The 14,233-nt window shown below is 41.7% G+C and overlaps 1 protein-coding gene across 7 annotated transcripts in view; it reads left to right on the plus strand.

Annotated features, from left to right (window-relative positions):
- Window positions 1–14,233, plus strand: part of KIF9 (kinesin family member 9) — a 252,267-nt gene that overhangs the window by 41,117 nt on the left and 196,917 nt on the right. For all 7 annotated transcript variants that reach the window (XM_033931868.1, XM_033931865.1, XM_033931864.1 and 4 more), the window contains one exon: window positions 7,165–7,271. In XM_033931868.1, coding sequence (XP_033787759.1) covers window positions 7,165–7,271 — 107 coding nt within the window. The remainder of the gene's footprint in view (window positions 1–7,164; window positions 7,272–14,233) is intronic.

The raw sequence follows: 14,233 nt of genomic DNA on the forward strand, positions 1-14,233 counted from the left end.
CTCACAATGCTACTTTTGTACTTCTTCCTATCACTAATATATCTTTAAAAATGTCTTGTGCCCAGGTTTTACCATATTGGCTACTTTTTCTTCCATTTGCATCTTTGCTTTCCTGACTACGTGACCAACCTCACTTAACTTTTCCACATATTTTTGCCTGTCTTCCTCTTTCTGCGATCTTTTGTAGTTTATGAAAGCTAATCATGAAGGAGTGTAATCTGCATAGAATAGAAGCTACAATTCTGTGTTTGGAGGTGGGGACAGGGGGTATGTGCATTACCTGAGGTGTCCCTTTGCAGAATTTCAGGTAAGGTTTGGAAAGAATTCCATGATCCCTGTGCTGCATGCTTTCCTCACTTGATATTCTTTCCAACTCAACAGCATGCATCAAAGAAATGTGTATGTGTGTGTGTGTGGGTGGGGGGGGGGGGAAACAAAATTACTCTTGGAAAACTTAATGGAATATGACCAAATTTGGCTTGGAGATAAAACTGGTAAAAATGCCAGATCACACTGGGGATTTCAGAGAGATAAATCCACTAACCCCCACATACACACTTAAAATGGACTAATGCATTTCTGTGAGAGAAGACAGTTCCTGTTTCTGCAGCATGCAAAGTTTCACACCCCTCATCTCTCCTACTGGTCACAGACGCACAAAGAACCAGTACTGATGTTACTTCCATAATGAACCCTTGAGACCAGAAAAGTCTTTTTATATAAAGCATCATTGATTTTCATTTTTTAAGTTGAAATAAAATACCCACATAGATATATGCAGAATTTGTAAGAAAGAGCTGGAAATGGTTGCTCTATTGGCTGCTATCTGCAAAGTTCTGATGGGAGCAAATTTCTATATAGAAAGACACATAAAGATGACTTGTCTGAACCACTAGAAATTCTGACAACTTTATAGCTCTGCTGTACCAGGAAAGGTTGGGATCATGACCATGAGAGAACTATGAATAATAAAGAGGCTATGGGGCTCATAATCGAAAGAGAAAAATGTCCAAAAACCGGCCTAAGTCGGCACTTGGATGATCATAAACGAAAGACGTCCAAGTGCCGATAATCGAAATGGGTTTTGGACGTGTTTCCAAATGACCTAGGCCTTCCCAGTGCCGCTGAACGACCGGAGCTAAACGGGGCGTTTCAGGAGGAGTGTTGAGGGCAGGACGTGGGCTGTGCTAGATTTAGTCGTACTGAATGTATAACTGAAAGCCTAGACCAGTAGTCTCAAACTCAAACTCTTTGCAGGGCCGCATTTTGGATTTGTAGGTACTTGGAGGGCCTCAGAAAAAATAGTTAGTCTTATTAAAGAAAAAACAATTTTGCATGAAGTAAAACTCTTTACAGTTTGTAAATCTTTCTTTTTGGCTAAGTCTTAATAATAATAATATTGTAATTTATAGCTAAAGAGACATATGAGCAAGAAACTGTTTTATTTTACTTTGTGATTATGATAAACATACCGAGGGCCTCAAAATAGTACCAGGTGGGCCGCATGTGGCCCCCTGGCTGCAAGTTTGAGACCACTGTCCAAGACGAAACTTGGACGTGCTGACTTAGGCCATTTAAAACATGGTCTAAGTCACAAAAAACTATATAAAGTGACCAGATAAGCACTGCAAAAACATAGTACAACCCTCACACACTACCTCAGTGATCAATGACCCCCCCATAACAATCGTAATCACAACTTTAAATATCTGCCTTCAGAACATCAGTACCTGGCAGCCTGCAATAGGAAAGCCTAGTAGAGCTGCACAGAGTCAGCTGAAATCATCTTGGGGGTGGGTTAGGGACCCATGAAGAGGAGGACCCAGGCCCATAAACCACTGTAATCACTGCATTCATGGTGAAACGTGAACTCCCCCCAAAAATCCCTAACCCTTTTGTACTGCCATATAAGTGGCTCCTGCAGGCATAAGGGCTGGGGTTGTAGACAGGTGGGTATAGTATGTTTTGGGGGTGTTTTGGGGGCTATAATGGAGCTGTAGTGAGATGTTTATAGGGCACCCTTTTTGTGAAGTTCACAGCAGTGTCTTGTAAGGTACCCCACTATTCAGGTGCCATGTCTGGGTGTCCAGTCCATCACTTTGCTGATCCCTCCCACATCCAACAGGGCTTATTCTAGGCGTTTTTGACTTGGACGAAAATGTGGTATAAAGATGGACGATTTAGTAGCTTGGATGATCAGATGGCTGGATGTATAATTAGATGGTTTTCGGGGGAAAAAAAAAATATATATATATATATATATATATTGGGCGTATTTTTCAAAAATGTGTCCTAAGCTATATCTGACTTTGGACGACTTGCGCCTTAGACGAAAACGGACTTAGAAGTTTCTTTCGATTATGCCCCTCCACGATTTCCTGGGACATTTCCATTCTAAGTAGAAAAAGTTGATGCAAGAGAACTGGACATAATGGTAAAGGTGAAAAACCCAAGAACAACATTGATATGTGACGGTGCCAAGTGTTTATTCAGTGAGAAAAGAAATTATTAATAATAATAATTTTTTTAACTTGATAAACTGCCTCTACCACTCAAGGATCTAAGCGGTGAGCACAGTAAAATATTATCATGAAAGGAAAAGAACGCCAAAACTTATTTTTAAAAACCCATCAATCTTTGTTTACCACGATACACTGTGAAGGAAAGAAATACCATACATCTGAGCACAAACCCAGAAGATTAAAATAAATGTTAACAGCCTGTCATTTTCAGAACGATACAGAAATATGATTAAAAGCGATTTCCAAGTATGCCACGATAAGCAGGCTATAAATATTATATCCTATGAATTTCAGAAGGAAAGTTTCTTTGGCATCTGTTAAGATGAGTACTAGTATACATTTGAGAGATTTCTATCATACTTAATATATCCTTGCTTAGGAGTGAAGTTCATTACTATCATGACCCATTTGGAAATATGGCTTCCAAAACCAACAGATGCATACATACCCAGACACATGCCCAGAGAGGTTATAAATAATACAGTGCCTGCATCCCCCCCTGCTGCTGCCCTAACTCTTAGCAAATCGGGACTATTTTTCATTTTCTTTGTTGTAAACACTGATGTGAAACTTAATGACTGAACCTGCTTTCTTAGTGATTGCTATGTAGTGACAAATACTGACAATCATGTACTTTATTACAGGCTGCTATGTGTACTGCCACCTAGAAGTGGTGAAGCAGAACAATACGTGTTGCTTTGGGACAGTGGCATGCCATGATTAAACTGTAACATCCACCTATGAAATTTGTTGACAGAAATATCTATTGGTTAGATATATTATGACACTTTGTTTAATCTAATCTAATCTATTTACTTATAGACCACTTAATCCCAACATTAGGTCCAAAGTGGTTTACAAAAGAGAATGAATTACAGTAATGAAGAGAAATTATTAAAAGGCTAAATTAGATCTTTTTCAAACAAATAAGTTTTCATAAACAATTAAAACAAACATAGGAAGATGCCTGAGTTTTAAAAAAGATGGTAAAAAAGCATGCCAAATATGAACCACCTGATATCAAATAGATTTAAACAATGATGGAAAATATAAAATAGAATTATCTTTTAGGGCTCCTTTTATGAAGCTGCATTAGCGGTTTAACGCGTGGAATAGCGCGCGCTAAACTGCCGGCCGCGCTAGCCGCTACCGCCTCCTCTTGAGCAGGCGGTAGTTTTTCGGCTAGCGTGGGGGTTGGCGCGTGATAAAAAGTCACGTGCGATAAAGCCGCTAACGCGGCTTCGTAAAAGGAGCCCTTAATCTAAATTAACATCTAACCAAAGTTGAGGGGGTCCTTTTCCTAAGGCGCGCTGACTGTTTTAACACACGCTAAATATTAGCGTGCACTAAACGCTAGCACGTCCATAGACTATAATGGACGCGTTAGCATTTAGCGTGCGCTAAAACAACTAGCGTGCCTTAGTAAAAGGACCCCGAGATCAGAAAGAAACTGAACAGCTGTACCATGGAGAAGGTAGACAAGGATAGATTCTTCAAACTACGGGGAACCACAGGCACAAGAGGGCACTCGGAGAAACTGGAAGGGGATAAGTTTAGAACCAATGCCAGGAGGTTCTTCTTCACACAGAGGGTTGTGGACACATGGAACGCGCTCCCGGAGGAAGTGGTCGGGCAGAGTACGCTGCGGGGATTCAAAGAGGGATTGGATGGATTCCTGAAGGATAGGGGGATTGAGGGATACAGATAAGGGTAGATAAGAGTATGGAAAGAGTAAAGATAAAAACAAGGGGGCTATAGGGCTAAATCAAGATAACATGACAGGTCATGGACCTGATAGGCCGCCGCGGGTGCGGACTGCTAGGCGCAATGGACCTCTGGTCTGACCCAGCGGAGGCAAATTCTTATGTTCTTATGTTCTTACCATCCTGAATGTTAAAAACAAAACAAGCTAATTTAAACTTCATGCGTTCAGGGGCAGCCAATGAGAGGGACACAGGTGTAACATAGAATTTATTTGTCTACAGATTAACCTAACCGCTGTGTTTTGGAGTAGTTGGATCCTTTTCATTAAAGTAGCAGCAATGCCAGCATAAAGAACATTGCAGTAATCCAACTGAGATAAGATTAATGTAATGTAATGTAATCTTATTTTTACTCTAACTGTAATCTGTTTGTTATATCACACAGTAACGTGCTATCAATTTACTATCCAATTTGTAAGTTCCTTCGGAATTTATCCAGCTATTTCTCCTCTTTTGTAACCCAAAAAAACCCCAAAACGTATCTTCACTGGAAATGTCCAGTCAGCTCTTTTGTAATCCGCCTTGAACTGCAAGGTATAGGCGGAATAGAAATCCCTAATGTAATGTAATGTAATTAGTGCCTGCACCAATATAGCAAACTGATTATCAAAAAAAAGTATGACTGAATAGCTCTCAGTTGTTTAATTGTAAAGCAACATCTTTTACATAACTTCTGAACCTGAGACTCTACTATGACTTTAAGGGCTCCTTTTACTGAGGTGCGCTAGCGTTTTTAGCGCATGCCTGAGATTAGCACGCGCTAGCCGAAAAATTACCGCCTGCTTAAAAGGAGGCGGTAGCGGCTAGTGTGTGTGGCATTTTAGCGGGCGCTAAAACCGCTAGCGTGCCTTTGTAAAAAAAAGCCCTAAGTTCTTTGATGGAATGTTCAATTTTAAGCGAATCGTTATTGTTCAGCAGCAGAGTATCAGGAATTAGCCTGGGACCATTACCTAACCATAATCCTTTAGTTAGTAGTATTCCATTTTCATTTTATTCTTTCCAAACCAACAGGCTCTGAACCAAATTCTATTTAGGGTGCAAAAAAAAGTGTGTTAAGCACTTTTCTATAAATGGCACTCCAAGTTGGGTACCATTTATAGAACAGCACCTAGCACAGGATCCTTGCTTAACTTTTAGGCACAAAGATTTATACCAAATAAAATCTGGTATAAATCCCCACGCCTAAATTAAGCGGGGAACTGTCATATTCTGTACCAAAACAAAATAACACCTCAAGGTGACACGCTATTGGTAAAGAGTAGTAACAATAGTAATCTTTACAACGAGACCGGGGATCTCAAGCGTCTGCGGTGAACCCTTTAGAGCTAATCGTGAAGAGTAACCAACAACCCATGGGACCGATGATAGTCTGCTTGTTGGTTACTCTTCATGATTAGCTCTAAAGGGTTCACCGCAGACGCTTGAGATCCCCAGTCTCGTTGTAAAGATTACTATTGTTACTACTCTTTACCAATAGCGTGTCACCTTGAGGTGTTATTTTGTGTGGATCACATTACTTTCTGAAGGGATTTGGATATTCTGCATGGAACGCCCATAACCAGGGCATGCCCCCTTTTCTGATCCATGTACAAGAATTTACACAGGCATCTTTATAAGAGAGTCAATTCTAATTTTTCCCAATTTATTTATTCAAAAACAAATACCCTACTTCAACCTAAGTGGTTCACAAGATACATACACAATTTTTAAAACCAGTACAACAAATATTAAAAACTTTCCAACTGTATTATTAAAATGAGTAGTTTTCAAGAAAAGCCTCTACCTATATTAGAGAGCATCCTAAGTGACCCGATCAGATTATTCCATAATAGCACCACTGCCACTGAGATTACTGAAGCCCTCATTGTTGTGTAATGTACGCTTATTAACCACTCGTAATGTCCCCGCTGACCTGAGTTAGATACCAGGGGATATAAAAGTGTATCACTTTAAAAATCAACAAAGGAACTTTATAAACAATCCGATATTTCATCGGTAACCAATGAAGTGCTGATAATTGATTATTAGTGCCCATTGATGCTAATTGGTTCATTTCTCAAATTGTGCACACAAATTGGATATATGTGCAAATTTGTGTGTACAATTTTGTGCACCATGTATAGAACCTGGGGGTATTTGGGTATTTGTTCATTCAAAACACTTCTCTAAGTGAAAGATAATGCTAATACAAACACATCCTCAGGCAAATCCAGTGCAAATAAGCACACAAAAATGCACATGCTCACATGCAACAGACTCAGATACACAGAAAGGTAAGAGATAAGAACACGTACACTCACACAAAAGGATTGGAAATAATTCTATGAGTCATGTTCTGCATGCTTTCCTCATCTCTTTCCTTTCTGCTCAAGCACTGAAATTTTCTATTCAAGGGGGTAAAACTCTGTTAACCTTTAGGCCTTAGTACAGAGATGGTATTGGGATCTTTGATAACTCAGGGAAATTCATTATACAGCTACGGTTGTAGCCGTATCCATATACAATTTGATTTGTCGAGTGCCTTCAAAGGAATATATGGGCAATGTGGAATTCTTGTACAATCCCACTTTATTCCGGGGCTAGTGGGTTATTTCCCTCTACCCACCAGGATTTGTAGGAAGCCTTGAATTCCAGAGACTTAAGCTCTTCCCCTCTCACTTCAGCACCATCTCCTAAAGAACCAGTTAGTGTCTTTCCTACAAGCCAGGCTGTAGGAGCTTGCCTTTTCAATTATTAATCATAATTTTGATTTCTTTATAATAATTATATTTACAATGGATTTTGGAACCTTGGTCGCAGTGTCTTGGTTGTGAAGAGAGTCTTAAATTGTATCAAACAAATTACTCACATGTAAACACTTAGCTTTGAAATGTTTCTAGGTACTATAATGTGCTATGGACAGACGGGAGCTGGTAAAACATATACCATTACAGGAGCAACTGAAAACTATGACCATCGAGGAATCATTCCCAGAGCTATACAACAGGTACCCTAAATATTGGATAGAAATGATCAGATTGAAAGATATTCCCTATTTAAATACCATGGTCAGCATCGGATTCAAATGCCAACCATGACGTTTAAATTTATACTCCAGATATTAGCGCTGAGTAAGTTAGGATAGCTGCTTCACTGTCTTAACTTACCCAGATAGTTATCTGAACACTGGTAGCTGAATATTTATTTACTTATTTCTCTGTACTTTTTTTACCGCCTTTAACTGCCACATTGCAAATCAAATTGGTTTACAATATAAAATCCACCTAAAAGTAAAGGAACTACAAAAATCTGTGATGGGAAAGCATAATCATAAGACATAATCATAATAAGACAGCAGGCATTTATTATTATTGAAGCTAATTTTGCCCAAGGAATTCATGGAGAGGTTATAAAGTATTGAGGAGAGTGTGGATCTCTGGGGAACACCACAGAATGCCTGCCAATTTCTGGAGAAAACACCATCTTTCTAGACTAGGTCATTCCTATTCTGTAGGAAATCCTTGAAACTTGAAATTTAATATGGTGCCCTCTATGCCTATTTCATTTAGCTCGATTAAAAGTTGTTTTGGGTTGACAAAGTAAAAGGCAACAGATATATCAGATTGGAGTAAGACTGCTTGGTGTCCCTTGCTTAAAGTTTGTTTGATTTTGGTGGTTAGGGTTAACAGAAGAAGTTCTGTGCTGTGTGTGAAAACCGAACTGAGAGAGATGGAAACAGGAGTATTTTTCGAAATATGTGGAGAGTTGTTTACATACATGTACCTCTAGGGGTTTAGTTAGTATTGGGATGCCATCAATGAGACTATAGTTCAAAGAATTTGATAGGTCAGCGTTTTGGGTCTTGGGAATAGGGGTGAGAGCAATGTGATCCATTTGGAATGGTAATTGGCCATGATGCAGTAGGTTGTTTAAGAGGCTGGTAATCCAGGTTATGATGTGGACCAGGGCTTCTGCTAGTAAATGGTTGGGGCATTTGTCAAGGATGCTGCAGTGAGTAGATAGTATTTTTAGGAGTGTGGTTGTGCTGGAAGTAGGTAGAGGCTCAAAGGTGTGAAAACTTTGGTCAGCTAAACAAGGGTCCATTATCATTGGGCATGATGTGTACACTGGGTGTACAGCAGAGACTTCTCTCTCAACCTCAAATTGTACATTTTTGATCTTGTTCAGGAAAAAGTCAATGAGAATCTGAGCATTAGGTTGAGAATTAATTTCAGAAAGGCCTAGTTTTGGAGGTGCAGTCAAGGTGCACATTTAACGAAAAAGCTTTTTGACATCAAAGTTTTTGTTTTCTATTTCGTGAGCAAAGCGGTTTTTTTTTTTTAGCTTCTGCAATGTTGAATTTGTATTTATTGATCGTAGCTCTCCAGGCAGCCTTATATTCCGGCAAGTTACTTTTTTGCCATTGCCTCTCGCGTCTTCAACAGGATTGATTTTCTGCTTTAAGGTTTCCGGTAAATCAAGGTGCAGTCTTGACAGTTCTAGTGTTGCAGTAACGTAGAGGGGCTATTGCGTCCAGGGTATGTTCTATTGTGCTGGTCCAATAGCTAACATGGCATTGGGGCTATTTAAGATTGTATTTAGTAGTTCAGTGTCGATCTTGCCTCTACTTAAATTGTTTTCTTTTTTTATAGGAACTTTGGTGGATGTTCTTCCCATGTAAAGGGAAAGGTTGAAGGACAATAGATAGTGATGACCAAGGGACTGTAGACCAGTCTTTATCTGTGACGAGGTGGGGGGGGGACTGGAAGTTATAACATCTAATATTTGGCCCTATTCATGTATAGGACCTGATGGTTTAGGGTCTAGTTGGCAGTCGGGGAGGAATTTATTGAATTTGAGGACAATAACATTGTCCTAACATAACATCGTACTTCTTAACCACGTAACCATGAGTTCTACGTGGTTTACCAAAGATTAAAAATAAGAACAAGTTAAGGATGACTGAAGGAAAATTAATTGATCATATATTTAGAAAAAAGATATGTTTTCAATTGAGTTCTGAAGTATTTATATGAATGGGCTCCAAGCAATAATGATCAAAATTCTTTATCATGTGAGGCTGCCTGGAATGCCGAGGTATTATCATGAAATCTCTTACTTTTACAGCCTTGTACTGACGGAGAAATGAACAAGGCATGGGATTCTAGTGATATATTGATGTCATCTAGAACCAATACTCTTGTATATTGGCAAGTAAGAAATTTCCTGCAGTTTTGTAACATTGTATGTCCATGGTCCAGGAGGACGATAAATCAGTAGAATACCTAGGCTTCTGGAGTCACTATCAGGTTTATCTTCCAACTTGCATGTTATATATTCTAGTTCTGCAAGGATCGAAGTCTGTTAAGGTGATTTTGAAGAAGCTCTTGTAGACTATGGCCACGCCGCCTCCTCGCTTTTTAGGTCTGGGTGCATGAATGATGCTGCACCTTGGTGGGCAGAGATGAGGTATTTCTGGGCAAGTTGAATCAGTAAGCCAAGGTTCCGAGAAGAAGGCAAGACCTAGGTCGTTTGTAGTTATCAATTCATTTAGTAGTAGTAGTTTGTAGGTTACTGATCTGGTGTTGATGTAAATGCAAGGTACAAGAGTAGTTGCTCTTTTGTTTACATGCTGATAAGTGATGTGGATATATCCTAGGTTAGAGTGAGTTCTGACACAATGTCGCTAAGGTTTTTATTTGTTTGTGGGTTGGTTTCTAGTGATTGTAGGGATGAAATTGTGAACCAGGATGGCGTAGTACCTGCCCTTGAAATTCTAGGTGTTGTCACAAGCCCGAGTCCAATGCCGGCCTTGTGCCAGAAAAGAATGAAAGAAAACATCCCCTGAAACTGGTCCGGGCTAATCACTGTGTCCCTGATAGGCAGGAACAAGACCAGAAAGCACAGGCTGTGTTCAGACCTGATGCAGAACACAGCCTGGTGAAATCTGGTAAGGCCCCTTTAAATCCTCCATTTTGTGGAAAGCTGGCTAAGCAGGGGAAAAGGCAAACACAGCTGAAGGAAGTTCAGCCCCGGAGTAGGGCTGGGCGTGGTACAGCAGCTTGGCAGCATTTAGAGAGCTGGCTGACCAAGAGAAAGGGGAAGACTGGAGAAGCTCTCATGTGGAAGGAGCTTCCAATTCCTCCAGAGCCACGGGATGTGGAAATGTTGGACTCTGAACCAGTTGAAACAACCTTGGTAAATCCAGAATGTGAAGATATGGATTACAGTGTTTCACCAGAGGTGGGATTGCATGAAGCAATGGAGATCAGTTAGTTTGGAATTGGTTTTTTTTTGTAATTAAGATGTGAATATTTCCAATTCTGCTGTGCATGAGGTTTTTTGGTAAGCATGCTAGCTAAAGGGAGATATGCTAGTGAAAATGTGTTTGCTTTAATGGGAAGTTTTTTCTTTTGTCAAGATGGCTGCTATGAAAAGAACCTCAATATTTTCTTTTCATAAGAGGTAAACATCCTGATAGCTGGAACAGGATTTACCCAGCACCTTAGTGAATTGTTTGCAATTTATTTTGCCCTTGATAGCAAGGAGCCGCCTTGATAAATCCGCCTGCCTTATGCCTCTGTTTTTGAAAGGGTAGCGCTGCACAGTGCAGTATAACATAATTGTTTGTCAATTTTCAAATAAGACTTTGAGAGAGTCAAGAACTGCCAGAGACTTTGTGATACCTGGGACATTGATAGATGAACTTGGAGAAAGTTATCCAGACTAGGCTGGTTACCTGCATATTATTTTGTTTTCATGTTTATAACCAAGACCTTTTGGAATTCATGTTCTTTTCATAATTTTTTTGCTTGGACCTGTTCAGTGGAACAATAAATTTGATTTCTTTATTTTAATTACTTACCTGTGTGAGGCCATTCTGATTAAACTAATAGGATAAGTTTTGCACAACAGGGACTTCCTCCATCTTGGGGAAGCACGCTGGGGAGAATATTGTAAGCGTGGGCCGGTTACCACGAGCCTTGAGGGCCGGCCACGCTACACGTGGTATCAGAGTGGGATACAGCACCCCCTGTTGTTGAAAAATTTTTTTTTGGAAAAAAAAAAAAATAATAATTGTTTTTTTTGGACTTACTTTTGAATTTTTGGTTGGAGCTGATTATTGAGAAGCTGTGGACTTATGCTGGTGGACTAAGGACTTACAGACACCGGAAAACAAGCCACAGGACAACTGGAAATCAGCTGCGCTGGGACCTTGGAAGCCGGTATTCCAGTTCTTTTGGGAGAGCAGTTCCAAGCTCAGAGAGGCTCAGAGTCGGACGCAAGACCCATCCTGGAGGAGCAGTGGTATCCAGACCAGAGTCGGTGTGTTCCCGAGTACCAGAGTGATACAGTGCGCAGACTCATCAGTACCGCGGGTAAGAGTACCTAATTCAACGGGCTGTTGAGGATAAAAGTATCACTCAGGGAGGCTGGTCGGCTACACTGTGGGAGGAGGGTCAGGCAAAAGTTAAAAGGAGCCACACTTGGTTTTTGTTTTCTTTTTGTTCCATTTCAGGTGTTGGAGATGGAGCAGCAGCAGGTGTTGGCCCTGATAGCTGGAGAACGCCAGAAGCAGATCCAGGAGATGCAGGAGGTCTTCCAGACAAGCCAGGACCGCTGGAACCAGGCGCAGGACCGCGCACAGACACAGCACCAAGAACTCATGGCTGCAATGGGGGAGCAATCAAGACTGTTTGCACAGTTTCTTCAAGCCCCAAGGCAACCGATGATGGGTGCACCGCTATTAAATCCAGCACCCCAACAGCTGGTAGGAGCCAATCCTTTGGCTTGGATGCACTTACATAAAATTACACCCACTGATGAACCTGATGACTTTTTATCAGCCTTTGAAAGGACGGCCAATGCCGCTGGTTGGCCGCAGGAACAGTGGGCAGCACGATTGCTACCATGTTTAGCGGGCGAGACTTTGGCTGCCTTCCAAACCTTGAACCCTGATTTAGCCAGCAACTACCAAAATGTTAAAGCACACATTTTAGACTACTTAGGCTACACACATGAACATTATAGGCAGAAATTTAGATCGGCCATAATGGGAGAATACGAAAGACCTAAGGCCCTTGTCCAACGCCTAACTAAAATGGCTGAACGCTGGTTACAACCTTGCCTAGCTGACCCTAGGGCACTCTTTGCTGAGATTATTAAAGAGCAATGCCTCGAATCAATGCCCAAGGAGCTCAGAGGCTGGGTGCAAAAGCAAGGATGTAAGAGCTTGATGCAAGTTTTGGAAGTATCTGAGGCTTATTTGGATGCTAGGGGTTCTGCAGGGGAAGTTAGGGTAGTTCCTTCTTCCCGAGGTGAGGTAGGGAAAGAGTCTATACCTACCAATAAACACACCATTCCCCAAAAGCCACCCTTTAGGGAAATGAAAACTCCTGAGCCCGGGGGTCCCGCACGTAGGGAAGGACCCAAATGTTTCCGTTGTGGGAAAATGGGCCATATACAGCGGAACTGCCGGGTAAGAAGAGATTTTGTAATAGGTCGGGGAGGCTGTGATATAATTTCAGGGGAATATAGAGTACAGGTGGCCATAGCAGGACGAAAAGTGAATGCTCTGGTAGACACGGGGGCCGAACAGTCGGTAGTGTCTCAATCCTTCTGGCACCAGCTGCTCAGAAAGGAACAAAGTAAAAAGATTGATAAAAAGGTGCCCATAGTTTGCATACATGGGGTTATTAGGAAGTACCCATTACACCCTGTTGTAGTTGATTATGGGGGGGTAAGAAGACATCTATCCGTGGCTGTCTTAGACGCCTCTCCTTATCCAGTGATTCTAGGGAGGGATTGGCTTACCCAGACCCCAGTAAAGGACCTAGCGGGAGTGGGAAAACACGAACAAAATGATTCCCTTACAGGGGTAGCCAAGCAGGTGCTAGGTGCCCACATCCCAGAGGAAAGTGGTCAGTTTAGGCGTCCCTCCTGGCGCAGGTCCCAGGGATGGGGGCCTCATCGGAAAAGATGGACCCCAGTAATTCGGTGGGTGCCTCTTTCTGATAATGCTCACGCCCCTACACAGGCTTATTCACGGGCAGCGGGCTTTGATTTGTATGCTGCGGAGGAATTGATAATTCCCTCTAAGAGTAGAGCCCTGGTACATACAGACCTGCAGGTGTCTATGCCGCCCGGGTCCTATCTTAGGATAGCCCCACGATCAGGTTTGGCCCTAGAACATGCCATTGATGTAGCTGCAGGAGTAGTGGATCCTGATTTTCGGGGTAACCTAGGGGTTGTATTAGTCAACCAAGGGAACGCAGACTATAGCGTTAAGCCTGGCCAACGTATTGCCCAAATGATATGTGAGCGCATTTGGCATGCAAAGTTGGAACGTTGGACCCATCTCCGTGACACAAAGAGGGGCCAAAATGGGTTTGGCTCTACAGGGAACACAGAGGGGGCCGAGATTCAGTGCACTTCCCCGGAAGGAACCCAGAAGAGTGCTGACACTCAGGGAGAAAACTTAGGGGCTCTGCGGGAAGATATTAAGGCACTGAAAGGGGACTTACAGCAGATAAGCGCCCAACAAAGGGAGGAGTGGAAGAAAGAGCTGGAAGCAGCTCAACATCAGTGGTCAACTCTGATAAGGAAACAGAGGGAAGGCCATGACACTCCTACCCAGGAACCCCCTGAAGGTTGGTCTAAAAAGCTTACAGGTGATATTGTAGAACAATGTCAGCAAGAGTCTAAGAAACTCCAGAGTTTAGTGACTCAGATGGATGACCAGGTACAGCAGCTTAGGATACAGCTTGCTAGTAATTTGTCCCAACAACAAAAGGTTGTCCAGAATATAAAAGACCTTGAAACGGTATGTAAAGCTTTGACTGACAAACAGCAGGAGTCTGAAAAGTGGTCAAAGCAGAATCACATCCCTAAAGAGCAGGTGGAACAACAGAAACAACAGGTTAGCTTGATACAGAACTCCTTAAAGGGATTGGAAAAGGGGATGGCAGA

The sequence above is a fragment of the Geotrypetes seraphini genome, chromosome 2, assembly GCF_902459505.1.
Source record: "Geotrypetes seraphini chromosome 2, aGeoSer1.1, whole genome shotgun sequence".
Classification (NCBI taxonomy): Eukaryota; Metazoa; Chordata; class Amphibia; order Gymnophiona; family Dermophiidae; genus Geotrypetes; species Geotrypetes seraphini.